The sequence below is a fragment of the Centropristis striata genome, chromosome 18 (assembly GCF_030273125.1).
Source record: "Centropristis striata isolate RG_2023a ecotype Rhode Island chromosome 18, C.striata_1.0, whole genome shotgun sequence".
Classification (NCBI taxonomy): domain Eukaryota; kingdom Metazoa; phylum Chordata; class Actinopteri; order Perciformes; family Serranidae; genus Centropristis; species Centropristis striata.
In genome coordinates, this window is record NC_081534.1 from 921,161 (window position 1) to 945,569 (window position 24,409).

At 36.6% G+C, this 24,409-nt stretch overlaps 1 protein-coding gene across 5 annotated transcripts in view; it reads right to left on the minus strand.

Moving 5' to 3' along the window:
* Nucleotides 1–24,409, minus strand: part of cnih3 (cornichon family AMPA receptor auxiliary protein 3) — a 386,093-nt gene that overhangs the window by 257,457 nt on the left and 104,227 nt on the right. For 4 of the 5 annotated variants that reach the window (XM_059356600.1, XM_059356603.1, XM_059356602.1 and 1 more), the window contains one exon: nt 16,315–17,089. Coding sequence is in view for 1 of the 5 variants with exons in the window: in XM_059356602.1 (XP_059212585.1) it covers nt 17,062–17,089 (28 nt within the window). In the remaining 4 variants the exon portion in view is untranslated. Of the gene's footprint in view, nt 1–16,097; nt 16,252–16,301; nt 17,090–24,409 lie in introns of those variants that run through there. The other variant, XM_059356601.1, reaches the window with a different exon arrangement.

Here is a 24,409-nt window from a genome sequence, read left to right on the forward strand (position 1 = left end):
AGTTTTCCAGTGTTTGCACAGATAGGATTAAACTTTAATCCTTTCCTAGTGACATCAGTCACAAAAACAATATCTGGTTGGGCTAAACTAGCTTCACTCATCTTCAGCTTCTTTGAAGCACAAGTTCCTGATGAAACCTTGACTCTGCTGCTAGCTGTTGGCTGAGAAACACACTGAACTGAACTACAAGCCAACACATTCCTGTTATCAGTCGGGCCTTTTTAAATAATCTCAAACAGTTTGGGAGTTGGAAGATTGGATGCAAATTTACAAATGTTCAAACAAGTCATCAAGGCTACTAAAAAACACAACAATACTCTTTCCATGGTGACAGAAATGGATTGATTAGCTATATTTGCATACTTCACACAATATAGGGATGAAAAATGACAGTAGGTCATGATTATTGTTGACGTTTTTTTTTTTTTAAATGTGTTACTATTTTTTCTTTTTTGTGTGTTATTGTTGTTTGTTTGTTCATTGTTGTCTCATTATGACTACATGGGTGTATGTGTAGTTATGTGTTTGTAAGTTAATAACAAGTTATGTGTGTTAATAATGAGTTTATAAACTACATTACTATGTATTATACATACATATATATACATATTATTGTTATATAACTGAATATAGTAAATTAACATAGGGAGAAGGATTTAATAAGCTTTGACTCCTTTTGAACACAAATAAGTGTCGAGTCTTGTTGTTGTTTCATTTGTGTTGTTGTCTTGTATTTATTGTTGTTCGTTTGTTTTTAAATGTTCATCTTTTATTTTGTGTTCAAATAAATTCTCAATCAATCAATCAATTTGTAGTATGACTTACAGTATCTAATATAACAAGTGTTCTATCTTGTGTATAATATTCTCATGCAATTTTTTTTTAACTTAAGTCCACAGATGGACTTTCTGGACAAGTCCAACACATTTTTTCCTACTATCTCCACATAGTTTGTTCCTACTATATGACCCCCAGGAGCATTTTATTAAATCTCCCTGGATGTCAGAAGGGGAAGTTGCTGCAGCAGCAGGAGGAGGAATGTTGGTGGCGATCAGCCAAATCTAGACATGGAGGTAAATATCACCAACTATTGAATGGAATTTACAGTTCACCTCTCCAGATTACCACCACCTGTTTCCCTGCCGTGGACCTGCCTGTCAGACTGAAACCACATTCAACCATAACTCTAATATTTGACAAGTGTGACCAAACTTGTCATTTTTGCTTATTCAAACACCTTTTAAAAGGTGCAACATAACCAATTAAATTCACTTTTGCACTGAACTGAATGTGCTTGCAGCCCCAAGATCGTCAACGAAAGGTTGCTTCACAATGACAAACCCATTTATCTGCACAACTGCTTTCCTCAGTCCGCTTTAATTATTATTATTATTATTATTTAGAGCAGGGGTCTCAAACTCGCGGCCCGCGGGCCAATTGCGGCCCTCGGGCCAATTGCGGCCCTCATGACGATATTTTGTGGCCCCCACCTTGATATGAAAGTTTAATGTGAGTTTTATATAAATGGCCCTTTACTGTGTTGTGTGTGGAAGGTCTAATTACTATATTTGGTAATTTTGTGTCTTTTGTTGGAAATTTAATGTCTTTTTTTGGCCATTTTGTGTCTTTTTGGTAATTTTGTTTCTTTTTTTAGTATTTTTTTCTGTTTTTTGTGTCTTTGGTGTGTCATTTTGTGTCTTTTGTGGTAATTTTGTGTCTTTTTTTAGTAATTCTGTGTCTTTTTGCTAATTCTGTGTCTTTTTTTGGTAATTCTGTGTCTTTTTGGTAATTCTGTGTCTTTTTTTGGTAATTTTGTGTCTTTTTAAAAATAATTTTGTGTCTTTTTGCTTATTCTGTGTCTTTTTTGGTCATTTTAATTTCTTTTTAAGTATTTTTTTCTGTTATTTTGTGTCTTTTTTGATGATTTTGTGTCTTTTGTGTGTCATTTTGTGTCTTTTTTAAAAAAAAATTTGTGTCTTTTTTAGTCATTTTGTGTCTTTTAGAAATTTTGTGTATTTTTTGGTAATTTTGTGTCTTTTTTAAGCATTTTAGGGTTTTTTTCTGTCATTTTGTGTCTTTTTTGTTGTTGTAATTTTGTGTCTTTTTTTGGTCATTTTGATACTGCGTCCAGCGGCCCCCAGGTAATTTGAGTTTGAGACCCCTGATTTAGAGATTAATCCTATCCTCAATTACATCACTGGGCTTCTTAATAATATGGCAATACTGTAAAATAGTTCATTTTTTAGCATTAATAGCCAAAATGTATTAAGTAACATGTAACTAATGCTGTCACTTTAACTTGGAGTTAGTGGACTAAAAAGAACAATATTTTTACTTTCAGTTGAGTTCATTTTTCCAGTTTTAGCAGCTGCTGATATTAATTTGTGGTGTTGTGACGCCATCTAGTGGTGCTCAGGAGGTAATGTTACTTGTTATTTGATTTGACTACACTGCCACATTAAACTTGCACTGCATCATTCTTTATTGTCCCCATGTTAAACTGTACTTTGAAGCTCTTATTTTTGACTTGGTTCCCTGTCACCCTATGTTGTCATGTTATCTTCTATCTCTGTATTTAGAAATACAAACAATGCAGATTTGCCTCCACTTATTCTTGTGTGGATTTCTATTTTTAACCCTGTCTACCTCTTATTTGTTCTTTTTCCTTTCATCTATCTGCACTACGGCTTTCCTCAAGCTTGTGTAAAAAAACAACATGTTTAATCCTGTCCTCTAATACAGCTATTCTGTATTATTATTCTACCCCAATTGGGGTCGCGAGATGATTTCTGGGGGTCGCCGAATCATTTTGGAAGTCAGCTCTGTCTCCACTGTGTTAAAGTGTTCATGTGTTTTAGTCTTTTTGGTCATTTAATGTCTTTTTTTGTTATTTTGTGTCTTTTTTGGGCCATTTTGTGTCTTTTTGTGGTAATTTTTTGTCATTTTGTGGTCAATTTTGAGTCCTTCTTTGCTTAATTTTATGTAATTTTTTTGGTCATTTTGTGTCTTTTCTGGTGAATTTGTCTTTTTTGGTCATTTTGTTTCCTTTTTTGGTCATTTTGTTTCTTTTCCTGGGCTATTTTGTGTCTTTTTTTTTTGTCATTTTGTGTCTTTTTTGGTCAATTTGTGTCTTTTTTGGGCCATTTTGTGTCTTTTTGTGGTCATTTTTTGTCATTTTGTGGTCAATTTTGAGTCCTTTTTTGCTTAGTTTTATGTAATTTTTTGGTCATTTTGTGTCTTTTCTGGTGAATTTGTCTTTTTTGGTCATCTTGTTTCCTTTTTTGGTCATTTTGTTTCTTTTCCTGGGCTATTTTGTGTCTTTTTTTTGGTAATTTTGTGTCTTTTTTGGTCAATTTGTGTCTTTTTGTGGTCATTTTTTGTCATTTTGTGGTCAATTTTGAGGCCTTTTTTGCTTAATTTTATGTAATTTTTTTTGTCATTTTGTGTCTTTTTAAAAAAATCATTTTGTGGTCAATTTGATTCTTTTTTGGGTAATTTTGTGTCTTTTCTGACAAATCCCAAAGTAGCAAGTTATTACTTTACAAGCCCACTGGGCTTCCTAATCCATAATGTAAGACAATTTTATAATAAGTCTAAATTTTCAAGGTAACTAAAGCAGTCATGTCAAGGTAGTGGACTAAAAGGGAAATATTTAATACTTTCAGGTGGGTCTATATTTTTCCAGTTTAAGCAGGCGGCAACCTCCAAGTCTGAGCAAGGAGGCAAACCAGGAAGTGCCTTAAGCTGCATTCTACCAAAAATTACAACAGGGGGCGCTGAGTGTGGCTGCAAAAACATTTCTGTCCATTCATTTCAATGCAAAATGAGAAAACTTCTCACTTAGTTTATTACCTCAAAAACATTTTTTAGGATGACACTATAGTCTCAATCACTAGTAAAAAATATTCTTGAAGACAATTTGTTAAAATGTTAATAGTTCAAATAATGATAACGATAAAGAATCGTATGATTTGGGGCGGGGCTACCTTTGATTGACAGGTCACTGACAAGGCGAGCCGTCACCAGGAGAGAAGCAGAACAATGCGTATCCATGGCAACGTGTCAATAAAGTTATATATAACGTTATATAGATAGAAAAAAGGACGTTTAGCGGTTTGGTCTCATAACTTTGACCCTTTCACTGTATTTTCACTTAATGACAGTTTATTTGAACGTTTTGTTCAGTAAAAATGTCTTGTTCAGTGTTTGGTTGGACTAACAGACACTCCAAGGAGTCGCTGCTCAGTTTTCTGAGGTCAGTAACAAATATTTTGTTTTTGTTTTTGTTGTTTTTTTGCCAGCTAAAACTAACATCCCAGTTAATGCTCCAGCTAATGCTAACATGAATTAGTAGCAGCTTCTCTCAGTCAGGTTGAGGTGTAGAGAGGCTGTAGTCAGTGATCAGATCCCTCTCCTATTTATATCCAGTCTATGAGTTCTAGCAGCTGCTGCTATTCATTTGTGAGGTCTTGGTGCCATCTAGTGACGCTCCGTAGGCAGCAATGGGAAATCTGTTCAGAACACAGACAAACTGATGGAAAGACATTTCTTCAACATCCTATATGAGACCAGAATATATCAGTACAACATGGATTTTCAAATGCTGCAGCTTCAAGAAGGGCAGTAACCTGCCAGCTAATTTTATGAATAACCTGCACAAATACGCAAGAAATATTTATTTGTGGAAACATAAAGAAAAAACAGCTGTTACGACCCCCACCATGTGGACTTCACAATCTGGGCTGCTTTCTATGTTCATTTGATAAAAGTCACAATATTGGAAACGAGACGGAATTAACTTCTAAGGGCGTGAAAACGTCTGCAATTGTGGATACTTTATATATTTTTATTTCGAAAACATTTGATCACTGTGCTTAACCTAATGCTACACGAACGATTATAATATTGCATGTCTTTATTGAACACCTCTAATAAACAGTCACAGTGCTGGTGGTAAGGTAACAACCAGCAACGCTTATAAACATACAATATATAACTAAATAGTGCAGACATGCAAAATCAAATTTAAAATAAAAAACACATCAATGTCATTAATTTATTAAATAAAAATTAAATAAAAATCGTATGCCTCTTTTCTATTTGCATCCTTCTGATTTAAATATCAAAATAAACTTTTTCAACAGGTTAATACATTTAAAAATAAAATAACAATAGTAAATCTAGTATTAGCGGTAAATGCGCCGTATAATACCGGCGGGTCAGCTTTAATAGTACAATAATAATATAATAATTTACAATTTACAAAAATTACACTGCGGGCCAGAGTTTGACACCCCTGGTCTAGAACATCTTGTACCGCAGAGTGGAGGTAAATCCAGGATGAGCATGTGTTAATCAAAGACCTCAAAAATTAAACTGAGAATGCGACCCAAATGTATGCAGTCATACCATATAGGAGCATCAAGCCCGGTGATTCTCCCATCCACCCTATAAGTCCCCTACGTTCTCGTCACGTACAGAGCCTCAGCATTATTCATGGCCTTGCTCCTGTGAACATGAATAGTGATAGCTGTGATGCAGCTGAGCAGCTATCCCTTCCTACAGTGGCTTCATGCTGGCTTCAATATGGAGCAGACGAAGAGCAAGGCTCATTCTCATAGGTCTTACAAACAACCCCCTGACACATCTCAAGGGTTATCAGTCAATAAATAAATGACGAGTCAATTGTGAATCATATCACGGGCTTAGTGGGTGATCATCATGTGTGCGTCCTCATTGCCCTGCTCAAGGTGAAGAAACCCAAACAAGTACACTGACATAATATGAACCTGGTCTCACAGAAATCCGTGAAATAGCCACGGATTCGCTTAACTCAAAATCCGTGGAATAGCCACGGAATCACTCAAATTTCTCAGATTTCGCTACAATGCAAGTTAATATTTGTTCCTATTGGTTTGTTCCAAGTCACGTGACTTTCAAGGTCCCGGCGGTCAGAACAAAAAACATGGCGGACAGTTCTCTCATTTTTAGTGAAAAAAATAATATTTTGACTTAGTTTCTGCATAAAAATGGATTTTGATCACATTTCTAGCGAGAAATATATGTTTTATTTTCTAAATATTCACTCAGTGAATGTACATAATCACTTTGTGGTGAAGATCTCGCCAGAAAAATATGACTGTCATTAACTTGCATTGTAGCGAAATCCGTGTCAGTTTCACGGAAATTTGAGCGATTCCGTGGCTATTTCACAGATTTCTGTGAGACCATGTTGCATAATATCCTTCCTTGGTCCCTTCCATACACAATATGTGATGATGAGCGCTACCTGTGAGCGATATGTGGGGAGTGAGATAGGAGATGTACTTGTTTCATTTATTCAACAGGAGTTAATGCAGAGGGCTTCATTTGTTAAAAGGCATTACCAGAGGGGGCTGTGTTGCTTGAAGCTCATGTATGAGGTGCTCATGTGTCAGCTGGTAAAGTGGAGACTCATGGCCAACCTGGTGTCACACCATGGTGAGGTGGTGTTTTATTTTGCGTTCTGGTCTTGTTATTTCCTGTTTTCACCTGGTGCTCCCTTCCCTCCATGTGTTCCAATAGTCTGTGTTCACCTGGTTAACGTCTAGTTAGGGCCTCGCTGCAATCGCACCGAGCACTGGTCCCATACAGCAATAGCTGTAGGGACCAGTGCTCAGGGCGAAGTAAGTCACGAAAAACTGCTCAAAATTTTGCATTGAAGTGAATGGGACGGCCTACAAAAATGAGCGAAAAAGAACAATCATTGGAGATTTTTAAACGCATAATTTCACCTACAGACTCCATTTAAACTTTAAACAGTAGACACAAGTCTATAAGTCTCTATAATTTCACTTGACAAGATTAAAACAAGATAAATTATCTAACACTTCTAAATCTAAAGTTTTTTTGTATCTTGGTAAGAAACAAATAATTGTCAGTGCACTCTGCTCGGGCCAGTTCATCACTGCTGGCAGCTTTAATTTATCTTGTTTCAAGAGTAAATTTCATCATTGTGTCTTTTTAGTGGTCATTTTTACATCTATTTTTGGTCAGTTTGTGTCTTTTTTGTTCATTTTGAGTCTTTTTAATGGTCATTTTATGTCTTTTTTTTGGTCATTTTGTGTCTTTTTTGGTCAATTTGTATCTTTTTTTGGTCAATTTGTGTCATTTTAGTGGTCATTTTTACATATATTTTTGGTAATTTTGTGTCTTTTTCGATCATTTTGTGTCTTTTTTGGTCAATTTGTGTATTGTGTGTAAAATAAGAAATTAACTCTTAAAACATGATTAATTATCTAACAATTCTAAAATTCTAATTTTTTTTAGAAAGAAAGAAACTAATGATTGCATTTTCATATTTTATATATGATGATCAATACTTGATTTAGAAATGCTGAATCCATCATATATAAAATATGAAAATGCAATCATTAGGACATTATAGATGAGCTTATTAATGAAGAGTAAAACATATAATTGTGATTATAAACCACATAGTAATGAGTATTTACGGCAGAAACATGCTTTATAAATGATGAATTCAGTATTTACTAATCCATAACTAATGTGCTTATCAATGATGAATAAAACATATTTAACTGTTTCTAAACTACATACTAATGTGTGGTAATGTCAGAAAAATGCCTTATAAATGATGAATTGAGTATCTATTAATGCTTAACTAATGCCTAATAGTGTGTACTCATTATAAAGTGTTACCTGTTTGGCTTGTCCTTTGCACATTTGGATAATATTGTAAGCCGATAGCACCAATAATAGAGAGAAAAATAGAGAAAATGACCTTCTATGGTAATGTTTTATATGGAAACTGCTGTATGTGAAGGTTTAAATGCTTGAGGTGAAGGTATAAATGGGGAATCCTTGTGTTTTATTTAAGTTCAGAAAACATCAGGAAATGGGCTGATTGGATTATAGCTGTGCTAGTTTTAAATAGGAAATATATGCCTTCATTCAGGTTGAGGGTATGGCACAAAAAAATCAATTTCCAGTGGTAAAAATTTTAAATAAATAGCTTCATGATTTGTAATAGTATCATTAATATCATAAATTTGGACAAATATTATTTTAATCTGAACTTGAACCCCCAGGATAATAATTTTTATTAATCCAAACAGTTTTAATTATCTGCCTTAAGCAGTTGTCTGTAATAAGGGTTTAATCCACTACCATGACTCTCTGTGTGTGTGTGTGTGTGTGTGTGTGTGTGTGTTCTTGTTCTTCCTACATAGTGAGGACCAGAACATGTTTTTAACCAACAGAGTGAGGACATTTTTGCAAAGTGAGGACATTTCGGCCGGTCCTCACTTCTTTAAAGGCTTTTTTTTAGATTTCAGACTTTGTTTTAAAGGTTAAAGGTTACATGATAATGATAATTAACTGAAACTGTATTGTGTGGTTACCAAACAAACTAAAATTATACTGAAAATGTCCTCCGTTTTCATCTTTTTGAACTTTTTCATACATAATGAAGATGGATAAGACAAAGGAAATAAAGGCAAAATTTACTGTGACCTCTTTTAATCTCCCACCCAACAAATACCCCATTACAAAAAACTACAACTAATAAAAACTAAACTAAAACTAGCAAACTCAGTCTAAAAACGAATGAAAACTAACTGAATTTGAAAACAAAAATTGACAACGAAAATGAAAACCAAAATTAATGAAAAATCCCAAACTATTATAACTTGCCAGGGAATTTACTATTCCAATGAGGGCCCTCACAAAGATAGAAAAACAAGAATGTGTGTGTGTGTGTGACCCACAGAGGTTGTTAATATTTACTGGCTGAAACCATGCGGAGCAGGTTTAAAGCTAATCTAAAGGTCTTCCTCCAACACCGGAGAAACACACTGAGAGGAAAATAGTTCCTACTGTGACACATGCAGTACACATGCACATAGCAACATAATCCCAGTAAAAGTGAGGTGAGAGCAGTTAAATGATGTCATGTTGAGTTATATGAACAGTAAACATATTGTAAACATTTATTTCAGCGTGTGAAGCAGATTAATAAAATGCTTTTGAGACGAAAAGAAAAAAAACTGAGCATCACACACTGGAAGAATCTGTTAATAGACCAAATCTCAATGGAAAAAATGTCAGCATCAATTAATCACAATATACCCCGATTCAACAAAACTTGGTCTACATTTATTAAAAAAATTCACCTCTACAAATGCCTGATCCCAACTCCAGTGGCAAAGGGTCAGGGTGCCGTAGAATAATTCCTTTTTCTGTCCAAACGAAAATAGGAAAAAACGAAAACAGTGCCCCCTTTTTAATCAATAATTATGTTAATAAATGTGAACCATGCATGGTTCACATTAGCCTATACTAGTGTATGATACCTTTTTTTCCCTTTTTTTATGCTCGATAATAAGTACTTATAATAATATAATAATACAGGACTTTTATTTTGACGGGACTTTTATTTTCCGGCTTCCGATGTGTCCGACGTCGTATCAATAAATGAGAAACTAAAAAAGGAAAAAATGAATTTGCAAAAAACAAATAACGGCCGTTATTTAATTTTGGTTTTTTGGTTATTTGGTTTTTTGATGCTGAAAGCAAAATCCGTTTTTTCGTTTTTGGTTTGAAACGAAAAAAGGAAAAGAGGGCTCTGTTTTCGTTTTTTCCTATTTTCGTTTGGACAGAAAAAGGAATTATACTACGGCACCCTGACCGCAAAGGACCTGAGCACGGTGTTTGGCTAAATGGGTGAAGACAATCAAGTCGGCCGGCCCTGCCAATGAGGAGTCCCTTATTTATTTATTTTTCGGGGAGTTTATTAGTCTCAGTTGATGTTGAAGAAAGTCCAAGCATTACTCATTCCCACTGCCCTTTTATAATAGGGCTCTGGAGATATCTAACATTCTTAAAGTTCAAGAAACTATCTCTTATTTAAAGAGTAATTCCTTCAAAGTACTTTTTTTTTGTTAAATTGAACATGTCAGCAGTGTTGGAGGATTGAGGAAGAAGCGATTGATTGGAGAGAGCTGGACGACATGATAGCATCCAATAAGGTTCAACACAAAGACACCAGTCGATACCAGGGCAGGGATTGATCTGCAGAGTTCTCAGAGGAGCTATTGTTACTGTCCTCCTCCTATCAGATGACAGAGCGAATAAGAGGATGTAGGATACGGATGGGGAAGAAAAAGAGAAGGCAAGAGGGGGTGGCTGGATAAGATGGCAGGGGAGGAAACATTAAAAGAAGGGGGAGACGTGTGAGGATATAGAAATCATGAGACAGAGACGTGAGGATCAAATGGCAGCGCTGTTCTTTTTTAAGACTACAATGCTAGCAGCTGTCATATCAGTTAGCTCCACTTCCTGGACTGCTCAGCACTGGGCCAGGCTAGTCTAACACCATCAGCTAATACTCACTACCTGAGAACTATAAAGTACTTGAGTTCATATTTTTTATTATTCAGTAATGTTTGAAACTCACAAAGTCAGAACTAATCTCAAGTACAGATGTGTGTCAGTTTTGGGTGTAAAATTATGGATTAATGGACTAAATGATGAAATAAAGATGTGTAATTCTATGTTAGTTTTCAAGAAGACTTTAAAGTCTAAAATCATCAAAGGTTACAATGAAATTTGATTGATTCTGATTTTTTACAGTTTAACCCATTGACGCCTGAAACTGCCTGTAAAACCTCTGGGCGATTTTAAAATAAGCCCCTAAAACCTGAAGTTTTTCTGGAAATTCAACAGAAGTGTCAACGCTTCTACTAAATAATAGATTTTTCAGCCTCTGTAGCAGATAGAAATGAAATTCAAAAAGTATTTGAGAGCTTATACAAATACTACAAAACGACGTATCCGCTTTCCAGGCTTCAATGGGTTAATGTGTTTTGTAACGATGTGAATTATTCAGTTAATGTGAGATGGTTCAGGAGAGGCAGAAATTAGCCTTTAGTGGGCTTCAGCCTCGTCCTTTTCGGTTGCTGTATGATGGATTCTTTTGTAAAAACATTTTTTTTTACCAAAATAAAGCATTCATTCATTCATTCATTCATTCATGTTTACATTGAAGAAGAGATATTAGGTTATTCATCTCATGATAAATATCCACGTTTGCTGTGATGTCTAAAAAGAAACTGCAATGGGAAATGAAATGATAGGAACTGCAGCAGTGCATCTTGATTACTGCGACTTTGTTAAAACCATTCAGAGTTCTTTAAATCAATAAGTGTGTTTAATGAGTGTTTAATTGACTGTCAACAAAAATACTCACTTTAAAAAATCAGCTATTCTGTGAGAGGGAACATTCTCTTTTTGTAACGCTGTCGACGGCAAAGTTACTATTATCCGTGTCTTGTTATTCATTCTGTTAACCAGCGAGTCATTAGTGAGCTGAGGTGGAGAACTGATGGAGTCATCTCATTTATCTGCTGAGCTTGCATACTGCCATCATCATTTAGGTGGCCCATTTAAGCTGTCAAACTGATTTGCTTGTTCTGTGCTGTTATTGTTTATGTTTATGTATCTGTCAGGTCATCAGCATCACTCTGGCATCCACCTGTTCCTGTAAACACACTGATATCAGTCAGCTTTACATTATGTTGGCAGGGATACACAGATGATACGCTAAAAACAAGACAAAGCAAAACTAGCTCAACAGTACGTGTAGAATCTGTGTATCATTCGTTCTTTCCATTTTCAATTGGCAATGAAATATCAAATAATGAAAAATTGACTGGTTATTTTGTTATTAGGGCCTCCGGGCAATTGCACCGAGCACTGGTCCCATACAGCAATAGCTTCGCCCCGAGCACTACTGTTATACTGTGGATTTCTTCTTCTTCCTCTTCCGGACGCAATTTCGTCCCGTTACTAGTACTAGTAGTACTAGGACAAATTACGTAAGTCGTGAAAAACTGCCCAAAATTTTGCATTGAAGTGAATGGGACGGGCGACAAAAAATTAGCGAAAAAGAACAATAATTGGAGATTTTTTTTCACCTAGAGACTCCATTTAAACTTTAAACAGTAGACACAAGTCTTGTGTATCAGTGTATTAATCCACGCTTCGATAGGCCATATAGTTTTTTATCAATCCCTGTTCAATGACCATGATCATTTTTGGAGAAATTCTGAGATTATAATGGGTGTGTATTGCACGGAATGTTCGTGTCACAGTGTGTGACATCATCGCCAGAGTGTAGAGGGAGAGAAAAAACTGTCAAAAAATAAATTTGAAAACTGCGCTCCAGGCCGCAAATTCCACTCTACAGAAATAATTTATACATAGAAACGTAGGAAAATTAGTCTTCTCACTCACAATCCTCTGGTAAAGCTGTCAGAGTTATAGTTTGGGCGTAGGACGCACAGATGATCCACCAACACCACCAACAGCCTCATTGGCTCCCATATTAAAAACGCAGGGAGATATTTGAAAAAGGGAAGATGTAACAGTTTTTTAGATCGCTCTTACAAAGCTATTTTTTCATTTTTCTTAAAAAAAATCACATGTAGACGTTCAGGAAGAACTCGGGACGCTCAAAGTGAAGTCGGATCAATGATAGGTATTATGGTTTTGCCAAAAATGCTTTCTGTTCGAGGACAGAAATTCCAGTCCACCTCTGGCTGCTGTCACTCTTTCATCAACAGGTGTCAGTTATTTCTGTTGATTGCTTTGATCTTTGATGTGATTACAGTTACAGATACACACACACACGCGCGCGTAAGCACGCACACTCCTCACACATGCATACACATGCTTCAAACACACGCGCGCGCACGCACGCACGCACGCACACACACACGCACACGCACACACACACACCGGCAGTAGCCCCCGTGGCCCTTTCAAAATTTCCCCAGAGGAAATTTTCTAGTTTGTTTTTTATTGTCACACAAAAAATGAAAAAAAAAAATGCTTGTTTTTTCATATTTCAATATTAGGCTCAGATCAAAAATACGAAATGTAAAAACGAGCACCAGGACTGAATTTGATTTTAATATTTAAGTTTATATTTATAAACTAGAAAATTTCCTCTGGGGAAATAGTGAAAGGGCCACGGGGGCTACTGCCGGTGTGTGTACACTATGATGAGATTCTTCAGAGATTTCAAACAATTAATACTAGTAATGTTATGATACTATATAATATACAAGGAGCACACCTACAACAAGCATTCCTCTTCAAGTATTTATTTATACAGCAACCTATGACCTTTAACCTCAAAATGTGTGTGTGTGTGTGTGTGTGTGTGTATCTGTATCTGTAACTGTAATCACATCAAAGCATCAAAGCGTTGGGGTCGACCAATCAGAGCAGAGCAATCAACGGAATTAACAGCTGTGGAATCTTCTGGCAGAGTGACAGCAGCCAGAGGTGGGCAGAGTGAAATTTCTGGCCTCGAACAGAAAGCATTTTTGGCAAAACCATAATACCTATCATTGATCCGACTTCACTTTGAGCGTCTTGAGTTCTTCCTGAACCTCTACATATGTGTTTTTTTTAAGAAAGATGAAAAAATAGCTTTGTTAGAGCGATCTAAAAAACTGTTACATCTCCCTTTTGCCGAAATCCCCCAGCGTTTTTAATATGGGAGCCAATGAGGCTGTTGGTGGTGTTGGTGGATCATCTGTGCGTCCTACGCCCAAACTATAACTCTGCAGCTTTACCAGAGGATTGTGAGTGAGAAGACAAATTTTCCTACGTTTCTATGTATAAATTATTTCTGTAGAGTGGAATTTGCGGCCTGGAGCGCAGTTTTCAAATTTATTTTTTGACAGTTTTTTCTCTCCCTCTACACTCTGGTGATGATGTCACACACTGTGACACGAACATTCCGTGCAATACACACCCATTATAATCTCAGAATTTCTCCAAAAATGATCATGGTCATTGAACAGGGATTGATAAAACACTATATGACCTATGGAAACGTGGATTAATACACCGATACACAAGACTTGTGTCTACTGTTTAAAGTTTAAATGGAGTCTCTAGGTGAAATTATGTCGGAGAAGTAGACGTTTAAAAGTCTCCAATGATTGTTCTTTTTCGCTCATTTTTTGTCGGCCGTCCCATTCACTTCAATGCAAAATTCGTATTCTGTAGAGAAAAGTAATAGCACACCGATCCCGATCAAACCGCATGTTTTGATATATAATTTGTCCTGCAACTCTTTAAGTTGTAGGACTAGTAGCGGGACGAAATTGCGTCCGGAAGAGGAAGAAGAAGAAATCCACAGTATAACAGTAGTGCAGCACTGGTCCCTACAGATATTGCTGGATGGGACCAGTGCTCGGTGCGATTGCCCCAAGGCCCTAATAAAAGTACTTTTAAATTATACTATACCGTATAGCCACTAGTTCTGCCCACAATAAGCATACAAGGTATGACCACGTCATCAGTTAAATACAAGTTGTCCACTAATGCAAAATTTAGACAAAAATATTCCCTCTATGTCATAAAGTGCTTATCCACAATCTACCCTCAGATAAATGTACCTCTCCTTCTTCTTCCCTTCTTCACTTGTGGTAACTATGCATATCCTGCAGAAGGAACACATTAGAACACAACATATAACAATTCATGATGTATGGAATTGTATATCTACACATATAATCACCAAATGTTTGATTTTAAAATACTTTATTTCATAAATAATATCTAAATTCAACTTGGTTGGTCACATACACAGAAAGGATAGAAAATGCTTGAGTCAAAATAAGAGAAAACAAGAACTGGGCATTCCTATCTGCTTCCTATCTGCTCATCAAGTGATCTCACTGTGTATAATGATGGGGAAGATCTAAAGAGTGGGCTGGTGGTTAGAAAACTGTGCTACACATGGAAGATGCAGGTTCAAGCTTCTGCCCTGATGAAGTGCCTCTGAGCAAGACACTGAAGTTTTCCACCTGCAGGGCAGATGATCTGTAACTGAGCTTGTCCTTTGACCTCTGACCTGTATATGGAAGAGAGCACTGAATCATATGCTACAGTTGCTTTTATATAAATCACAGATATAAAGACAGATCAATCCTCCAGCTTCCTCCTTATCTGCTTTATACACTACCCATGCTGTCTTGTTATGCTGTGGTTTCATTGGAAAATAATGTTTTTTTATAAGATTGAACATGGAGGAAAGCCATTAGTATCTCATCAATATGCATGAACAAATCAATTAAAGTACTGAAAAGACAACATTTTTGTCCATGGTGTAAACAGAGCTAGAAAAGATTCACATTGTTTCCCCATCTTCAACAGGGCTGGGTAGTTCTTTACATGTGGAAGACCTTTACCTGTGTAGCTAGACTATTAGAAATCATTAATAATTTATGGCCAAATATTGCAAATATTGTGCAAGATCGAAGACACTACTTGTGCAAAGAATGTGTGCTCCTCTACTATTAAAGCTTGGACAGGTGTCAGGTTTTAGTTTGAGTTTTAGAAAAGTTTCCCACAAGAGAACAACACTAGGACGACACTAAGAAGGCATTTGCTGTATAGAATATGTTTTGCTGTAGATCAAAATTTAATTAAAAATGCCTTTTTTGTAAAAGAACACACCAAAATGCACGTCACAAAAGCCATTTACGCAAAGTTAGATAGATAAACAGGCCATGTACACTACCGGTCAAAAGTTTTAGAACACACCAACTTTCCCAGAATTTAATTGAACATTATGCAGTTTAATGTCTCAGTGTACTCTGAAATTAATGCACATTTGCAACATTTAAAATTCTTTATTGAGCATGATAGTGTTTTGAAAGTAAAAAAAAAGATTCAAAATCACATTTTATGTTGGACTAAAGGACTAAAAAAAGACACAAAATGACAAAAAAAAGAAACAAAATGACAAAAAAAGACACCAAAAGACACAAAATGACTAGAAAAAAAACAAAATGACCAAAAAAGACACAAAATGACAAAAAAAGACACAAAATGACAAAAAAAGAAACAAAATGACAAAAAAGACACAAAATGACTAAAAAAAGAAACAAAATGACCAAAAAAAGACACAAAATGACTAAACAAAGAAACAAAATGACCAAAAAAGAAACAAAATTACCAAAAAAAGACACAAAATGACCAAAAAAAGACATAAAATGACAAAAAAGACACCAAAAGACACAAAATGACTAAAAAAAAGAAACAAAATGACCAAAAAAAGACACAAAATGACTTACAAAGACATGAAAAGAATTCAAAAATGGACAAAATAGCCCAAGACTCCATAGAGTTAAGTTGTTAACCCATTTCTTGTTCCCTGAAAAAGGCCTACTTGTATAATTCTGAAATGTACAATATTTTCCAGTTTTGGTTAAGCTTACCTTTTTTATTTACCTCTGGCAGTTCACCACTTACCTTTGGACCCTTTCAAGCTGTTCATTTGACTTGAACTGCTTGAATTTCAATAAAAAACGGGTTTGTGTTCTAAAACTTTTGACCGGTAGTGTTTGTGCCGTCTGTCCAGGGGAAAATATTGAGCTGGCTGCACTGGTTTTTTCCCCCCAGAGCCTCTCTCTCTCTCTCTTTTCTTTTCTGTACAGTGTTATCCGTCCAACCAGTCGTCCACTAATCCCTCATATCTGCCTCACCGGTGGAGCTACAGGTGGTGAGGTGCTGACTGGACAGTGCTTCACTATGCTGTGCCTGAGACAAACTGTGCAAACGCTACTGTGCTCTACGTCCTCTATTGGCACTGCTACTGTACAGGAAGTACGGTACCATCCAGAGGTGTGTGTGTGTGTGTGTGTGTGTGTGTGTGTGTGTGTGGTACAAATGTTGGCCAGGCAGTGATAAACTCGGGTCTCGCTATGACCTGTCAAACTGTAAACCAGACCTGAAGTCTTCAGTTTTTATATACAGGCGAGCATGAAACATTTGAAGGGATGAACCAGAAACGAAGCTCTGATCTGACCCTCCATTACAGTTCATTGTTTGTTTGACTTCACAGCAAAAATAGTTTTTCTTTCTTTCTCTACTTCACTTTAAAAATTTAGTGTCTTTCAATTCTAGACCAAGACACAGTTGTAGTCTGTGTATCCAGAAGCTTTTTTTCTTTGTCTTCAGTTGCTGATAAACCGGTTGTTATGAGGTAACCAAGGAGTAGATCATACTGAAAAACAACAAGAAGAAACAAGGAAAAGGGAGTCAACACAGGCAAGCAGAAGGTGGCAGAGTGGAAATGAAGAAATCAAATATTCTAATTGCCTGTTTGAAGCATTCACATGAGGCATTCAAGCACTGTGTGTGTGTGTGTGTGTGTGTGTGTGTGTGTTTGTGTGTTCAAACATTTACTGGAAATTCCTGCTGATTCATCTCAATGCTGCTGTTTCAACTGTAATGTGTCCTTATAAGTCAGAATCTCATGAGTGGGCTTGTTTGTCTCAGTTGTTGACAGAAAACGTTTACATGCTGTTCTTTCATGAGCTGCACTATTCAGAGTAATCTTTATTTTGGTCATTTTGTGTCTTTTCTGGTCATTTTGTGTCTTTTTTTGTCATTTTGTTTCCTTTTTCTGGTCATTTTGTGTCTTTTTTGGTCATTTTGTTTCCTTTTTTTGGTCATTTTGTGTCTTTTCTGGTCATTTTGTGTCTTTTTTTAGTCCTTTTGTTTCCTTTTTATGGTCATTTTGTGTCTTTTTTGGTCATTTTGTTTCCTTTTTTTGGTCATTTTGTGTCTTTTCTGGTCATTTTGCGTCTTGTTTGGTCATTTTGTTTCCTTTTTTTGGTCATTTCGTGTCTTTTTTGGTCATTTTAAGTCCTTTTTTGGTTAATTTTATGTATTTATTTGGTCATTTTGTGGTCAATGTGATTCTTTTTTGGCTAATTTTGTGTCTTTTCTGATAAAATCCCAAAGTAGCAGGTTATTACTTTCCAAGGAGTCTCTGGCTTGAAGCTGACTGTTACACACTCAGGAGGTCAGAATGGAGCTTTAAACTGATAGCAAAGGACTTAGATTAAAAGGAACAATAAAATATCATCTGAACTGTGAGATTGTGTTCAGTGAGTGGGGGTCACGGACAACATGCATGTTAAATTGGGGGTCGCGACTCAAAAAGGTTGAGAACTACTGCTATAAAGTACTATGTAAGATAATAAATACAATCCAGTAAGTCCAATCTGAGTATTAAATCCATGACTTTGAAGGCTTTTCAGGTGTCAAAACACTGCACAATGAATTCTGACACAAGATTTTAGAGATGTCTTTTTTTACATGCAGCAAAATATGGCTCACATTTAAATTAATTAAAGTTAAAAGTTAAAGTTTAAATGGCGATCGTCACAGAAGGCAAGGTGGAACAAACGGAGATCTGATTCTGACTTTTTTTTCTCGTCATTTTTGTGTCTTTTTTTGGTCATTTTGTGTCTTTTTTTGGTCATTTTGTGTCTTTTTTTAGTCCTTTAGTCCAACATAAAATGTGATTTGAATCTTTTTTTTACTTTCAAAACACTATTATGCTCAATAAAATTTTTTAAATGTTGCAAATGTGCATTAATTTCAGAGTACACTGAGACATTAAACTGCATCATTTTCAATTAAATTCTGGAAAAGTTGGTGTGTTCTAAAGCTTTTGACCAGTAGTGTATATATATATATATGTATAGATACATCAAACTAATGACTGCATGTGCTGCAAGTGTACAGAATTGCCATTGCAATAGCTTTCCAGAGTTTAAAATCCTCTCTCATAGCACTTTAAAACACTGTGTACTGGTTTTGGCATCTGAAAACCCCTGAAACTCAAAACTGACTTCATGGATAATATTTTTTTAGCACTTACCATTTTACTGGAATATTACTTGTCTCTAGTAAACCATCGATCAGATGTAAGTCACAGGAGAACAAGCTGAACTGTGCAGCTTTTCTGCTCACATTAAACCTTCCAAAATGTTTTGTGGTGCAATAACAGAGTTTGTGTGAATACACCCAAAAGACTTCACGCAAGAACTGTCTGTAAATGTATGGACTCTCACTGAAAACTACATATCTGACACTGGCTTAAGAGGATCTGTCTCTTTGGTTCTTAGTAGCTTTAATTTAGTAAAGGTTTTTTTTTTTAAATGTGTTTGAAGCTGGCACAAAGCTCACAAAATAATCTATACCGGGAATGAAAATAGCTACATTGTGTAGATTTGAAAAAAATAAAATAAATAAACATGTGACAAGCCATCTTTAAAGCTGTTAAAATTATGGACACATGTAATTGTTAATATAATGCATTTTTACTGGTGCAGCTAACATCATATAGCCCTATAATTGCATATCTTAAAAACATAAACACAACATCAGTCCTTCCTGGCATGATTGTGCTATTTTTTTTGTTGTTGTTGGTTTTTTTTTCCTGCAGCTGTTGGTACTAAATGCAAAAGAAAAAGCCAAAGCTGATGAACATCATGTAATGCACTGAGTATGTACAAAAAAAGCAGTAAAGCACACATTGCTGTAAAATGACAAAGCACAAAAAAACAAACTTTTTTTTTTAAGGAAGCCATTGACAGGGATGAGATTCATCAACATATTACAATATTCTGACAGACACAGTGTTCTGTGATGTTTACCTGGAAAAAACAACAACATAAAATTATGAAAAAGGAGTGTATGAAACAACAACCAACAGTCATAATCACAGTTGGGAATCAACACTTTTCGCTGTGACTTGACAAGAACAGATCAGCACTTCACAGTCATAGTGATGATCCAAAACTGTGGATTCATCCTGAGGCCTTCAGGCTCCGAACACTCCTGTTAATCTCTGCTGGTGAGAAAAATACAAATTCACTGACTCACAAGTATCCATAGAGAGAGAGAGAGAGAGAGAGATTAGTAGTAGTCTATGTTTCTGCCTGTCACACACTGAGGGACAGCGAGTGACACACAGCTGTTGGTTGTTTTGTTTTTATTTCTTTTTTAATTTTATTTTTTCTTCTTTTTTTTGCTGGGACACTGGGACTAACTATCACTAACCTACCTATAACTAATTTGTCTGGCCAGTTAAAACACGATAAAAAACTTTAAAGCAGTTTTTCTCAGTTTTACCTTTTGCTTAGTTACCGCAGTTAGACTTTGTCGGGCAGAGCTGACTAACCAAAAACACCATCTGTTAATCTGTTACAGGACAAAAGTGGATACAGACTCCTACGGATGTGACACATTAGCAGTGAGAAAGTGAAAACTGTGGGATCAGGACACTTAGTTTGCCAGAAGTAAAGTGCAGCATCTGTTTAGAGATGACTACTGCTACTACTATAGAGGTCATTCAGCTAGCTAGTTAGACTAAAGCTACATTTACACGAGGACGGTCTGAACAGAAGACGCAAAAGTGGCGTCTCATCTTCACTTTTTATTCCTGGTTTAGACGAGCGTTTTCAGGAGGAAATCTGCTGATACGGTGATCTAAAGTGTGTGAATGTGATTGTATGCAGCCAGGCGGCATCACTTAAAGCCATAAGAGCATCTTTGGGCATGCAGAAGTTTTCACGCCACACATTTTCATCAGCTACTCCTTCCACAAAGTTCTCCTCCATCACTAGATCTCCCAGGTCTCGTTCACAGCCGTCTGGCTCCTCCCACCAATCGCTGCATCCAGAATGTGATGGAGGTAATTCCAGATCCTTCTCTGTTCACTAATACTATCTGTACATATCCTGGACATTTGGTGGAAAGACTCCTGTAAGTTTATTAGAGCTGCCAGAGCAGCTTGAAGGTCCCACCATGGAAATAATCCCACGTTTCTTTATTTCCTGTCCTGGAGCATGTATGTGACGTAAACACATACGTGACGTGAGCAGATCAGATCAGAGTTTTGTGTCTTGTCAGTGTAGACGACACGCTACGGAGGAGAGGATCTAACTTTTACACTTTGGAGGGTGGTTTCAGATTTTTGCGTCCCAAAACGCCGTCACCGTCTAAACGAAAGGCACTTCCGATAAAATATTTTGTCATTTTTACCCGCGAGCGTCCTCGTGTAAACGGGGCCTAAAGTCATCGTGTTGGCCTGGCATCAATATGGAAGACAGCATTCCCGTCCAAAGTTATTTTCTCTGTAGGGTCTTTTCCATACAGACTCAAGACTACTCAATACTTGACCAATTTAAAAAAATGGTGTTCCAGTCAAGGTTATAATAGTTTTGGATTTTTTATTGGTCTTAGTTTTAATTTCGATGTGAATTTTTGTTTTCAAATTCAATTAGTTTTTAGAGTGAGTTTGCTAGTTTTAGTTTAGTTTTCATTTTTTGAAAATGCTTAGTTTTAGTTTAGTTTTTATTAGTTTTAGTGTTAGTTTTTTTGTATTGGGCTATTTGTTGGGTGTGAGATTCAATGAGGTCATAATAAATTTTGCCTTTATTTCCTTGATTCATATTATCCATCTCAGCCCCAATAAGGTTATTAACTCTTACAGTTCTGGGTGTTTTGAATTTTGGTTCGTGTGCAGACATCCCAGTCTCAGTAAACATATTCACCATGTGTTCCTGTATGTTCACTAATAATTGGTCTATAAACCATCTATAAACATTACTTAGATGGTTATTGTAAAGTGTTACCCATGTCATAAATGCCTGCATGTCAAAAACATTTCATATAAATCTTTTCCTTTAGTGGCAGATGCTGCTTATGTCATGCTCCATTAGTTTCCAACATCCGCAGAGATAATGAGCCGATTTTAACCTGTGTGTGTGTTTGTGTGTGTGTGTGTGTGTGTGTGTGTGTGTGTGTGCTCATTTACAGCAAATAGAGAGGTCATATTTTTTAATGACTGTGTAGAACAACAAGTACGAGGAAAGGTTAGACACGTAAACATGCAGCAGGTTAGCACGCAGCTAGCAGCATCCATCATTCTAAGACCACAGGGGTTAGACAGGAAACCTGTAGACATCTGTCAAGAAAAAGTTCTCGTTACTGGAGTGCATCACATGTGACACAGCATGCCTGTAACATAAACAAGAAATGAGGAAGAGAAAAGGAGAGAGGTCAGAGGGTAAAGGTCAAAGCTCACATTCCGAGGAGAACTCCATCAATCAGACAGGGTTCATTATTATCCAGTATCAGAGGTGATGCAGCTGTGCAGATGTTGGTAAACTAGCATGGACGTCCCCTTGTAGCTTTTATATTTTAGCCTATCAGGCTGTTTCCACTAGTGGGCAATACCCGGAATGAGGCGGGTCTCACTTGCCGAAACGCCCCTAATCTGAATACGAGCAGTCCGGAGCCGGCTTTTGTCAGGACTTTTTTAGTCCCTGTAGAAGAGCAGGGTCTTTATTCTCCCCTGAAAACAGCCTGGTTACTGATTGGATAGATCGCTAAGCAGGATGTGACGTAGTACTCTACACAACAACAACACGCCATTTTTAAAAGCTGGTGAAGCAGTGTTGCCAACTTAGTGACTTTGTTGCTGGATTTAGCGACTTTTCAGACCCCCTTAGCGACTATTTTTCAAGAAGGCGACTGGAGAAAAATACAGCGACTCCTTCTTACTCTTCTTAACGAGCCGCTAACGAGCCAGAGGCCGGCTTGTTAAGAAGAGCCGTTAGCAGTTAGCTACAGTTAGCTCTGTAGCAGTACAGTGTGTATGTGCTAACAGGCTAACAGCTCTGTAGCAGTACAGTGTGTATGTGCTAACAGGCTAACAGTTAGCTCTGTAGCGGTACAGTGTGTATGTGCTAACAGGCTAACATTTAGCTCTGTAGCAGTACAGTGTATATGTGCTAACAGGCTAACAGTTAGCTCTGTAGCAGTACAGTGTGTATGTGCTAACAGGCTAACAGTTAGCTCTGTAGCAGTACAGTGTGTATGTGCTAACAGGCTAACAGTTAGCTCTGTAGCAGTACAGTGTGTATGTGCTAACAGGCTAACAGTTAGCTCTGTAGCAGTACAGTGTGTATGTGCTAACAGGCTAACAGTTAGCTCTGTAGCAGTACAGTGTGTATGTGCTGCTGCTGCAGGAGGTGTTCACTTAGCGATCTCTGTTTGTTTACAACAAGCACCAGACACTCTGTGCACAGTTAGTGATGCCGTTAATTCACAATCACTATGCGGAGACTCATTAGCCTGCATAATTAGCCATGCTGCTTTTAGCTGCTGACGTTGTGCACAGTTAGCGAGTCTCTAAACTTGGAGTGAGCGGACATTTGAGAGGGCGTGGCCTGAGACTTTTCCCCCGTAGTCGAAACACGGCCTATATTAAACAAAATATTGTGCACAATTATAACATTGTGTACAGTGTTCTTGTTCTTGATTTATGTATCACTAATTTATTCATAAAGTACAAGTGTGTCAAAAGCGGAACTACATGAAAACATGTATTCAGCTCAGATCACTTGTCGATGTCTCTGTCGTCCTCTTGAGCCCAGATGGACAAAATCAAGAGTTACAGAGTAATTCCAGTGGATCATCTGCATAAGATCAGCTCCACTGAGCAGCCATAAAGGATTTAAATCAGCCATTGTCCAGGTGTGGAGCTGTTAGTTCAGTGAGGGTATATATACGTAATTTCATTATGTGCATTCATTGTGTGCATACATGGGGTTTTGTGCCTGTGTGTTGGAGGATTAGTGGTGAAGGGGTTTTGTGGTTTTGGTGCCATGGAGAAGGGTCAGTGTGACAAATCAAGAAAACAGAGACAAACCTCATGAAGCAGGTTTCAGGCCATTTCACTTCCAATTCAACCAGTACACATCTACCACCTATCTTTAATCTGTGTATCTGTGTACCAATAACAGAGCTTTACACTTTCAAATTATGTGCAATGCATATGCCAAAAATGAACGACTCTACTGGCAGCAGGACATCGTTATATAAAAAAAGTTTGCAGTTTCATTTAATTTATGGTACAAAACCATTTCTCTATTTTTAGGGCAAAAAGTTCCTGGTTAGGTATCATAAAAGACAGTTTAAGAAGTCAGCTCTGTCTCCACTGTGTTTAAGTGTTCATGTGTTAATGTGTTTTAGTCTTTTTGGTCATTTTGTGTTTGTTTTTTTGTCATTTTGTGTCTTTTTTGGTCATTTTTATGTCTTTTTTGATCATTTTGTGGTCAATTTGTGTCTTTTTTGGTCATTTTGTTTCCTTTTTTTGGTCATTTTGTGTCTTTTTTTGGTCATTTTGTGTCTTTTTTCGTCATTTTGTGTCTTTTTTTGGTCATTTAGTGTCTTCTTGGTCATTTTGTGTCTTTTCTGGTCATTTATATGTCTTTTTTGATCATTTTGTGGTCAATTTGTGTCTTTTTCGGTCATTTTGTTTCCTTTTTTTGGTCATTTTGTGTCTTTTTTTGGTCATTTTGTGTCTTTTTTCATCATTTTGTGTTTTTTTTTGGTCATTTAGTGTCTTCTTGGTCATTTTGTGTCTTTTTTGGTCATTTTGTGGTCAATATGTGTCTTTTTTGGTCATTTTGTTTCCTTTTTTTTGGTAATTTTGTGTAAACACTGGGACGGCATATCT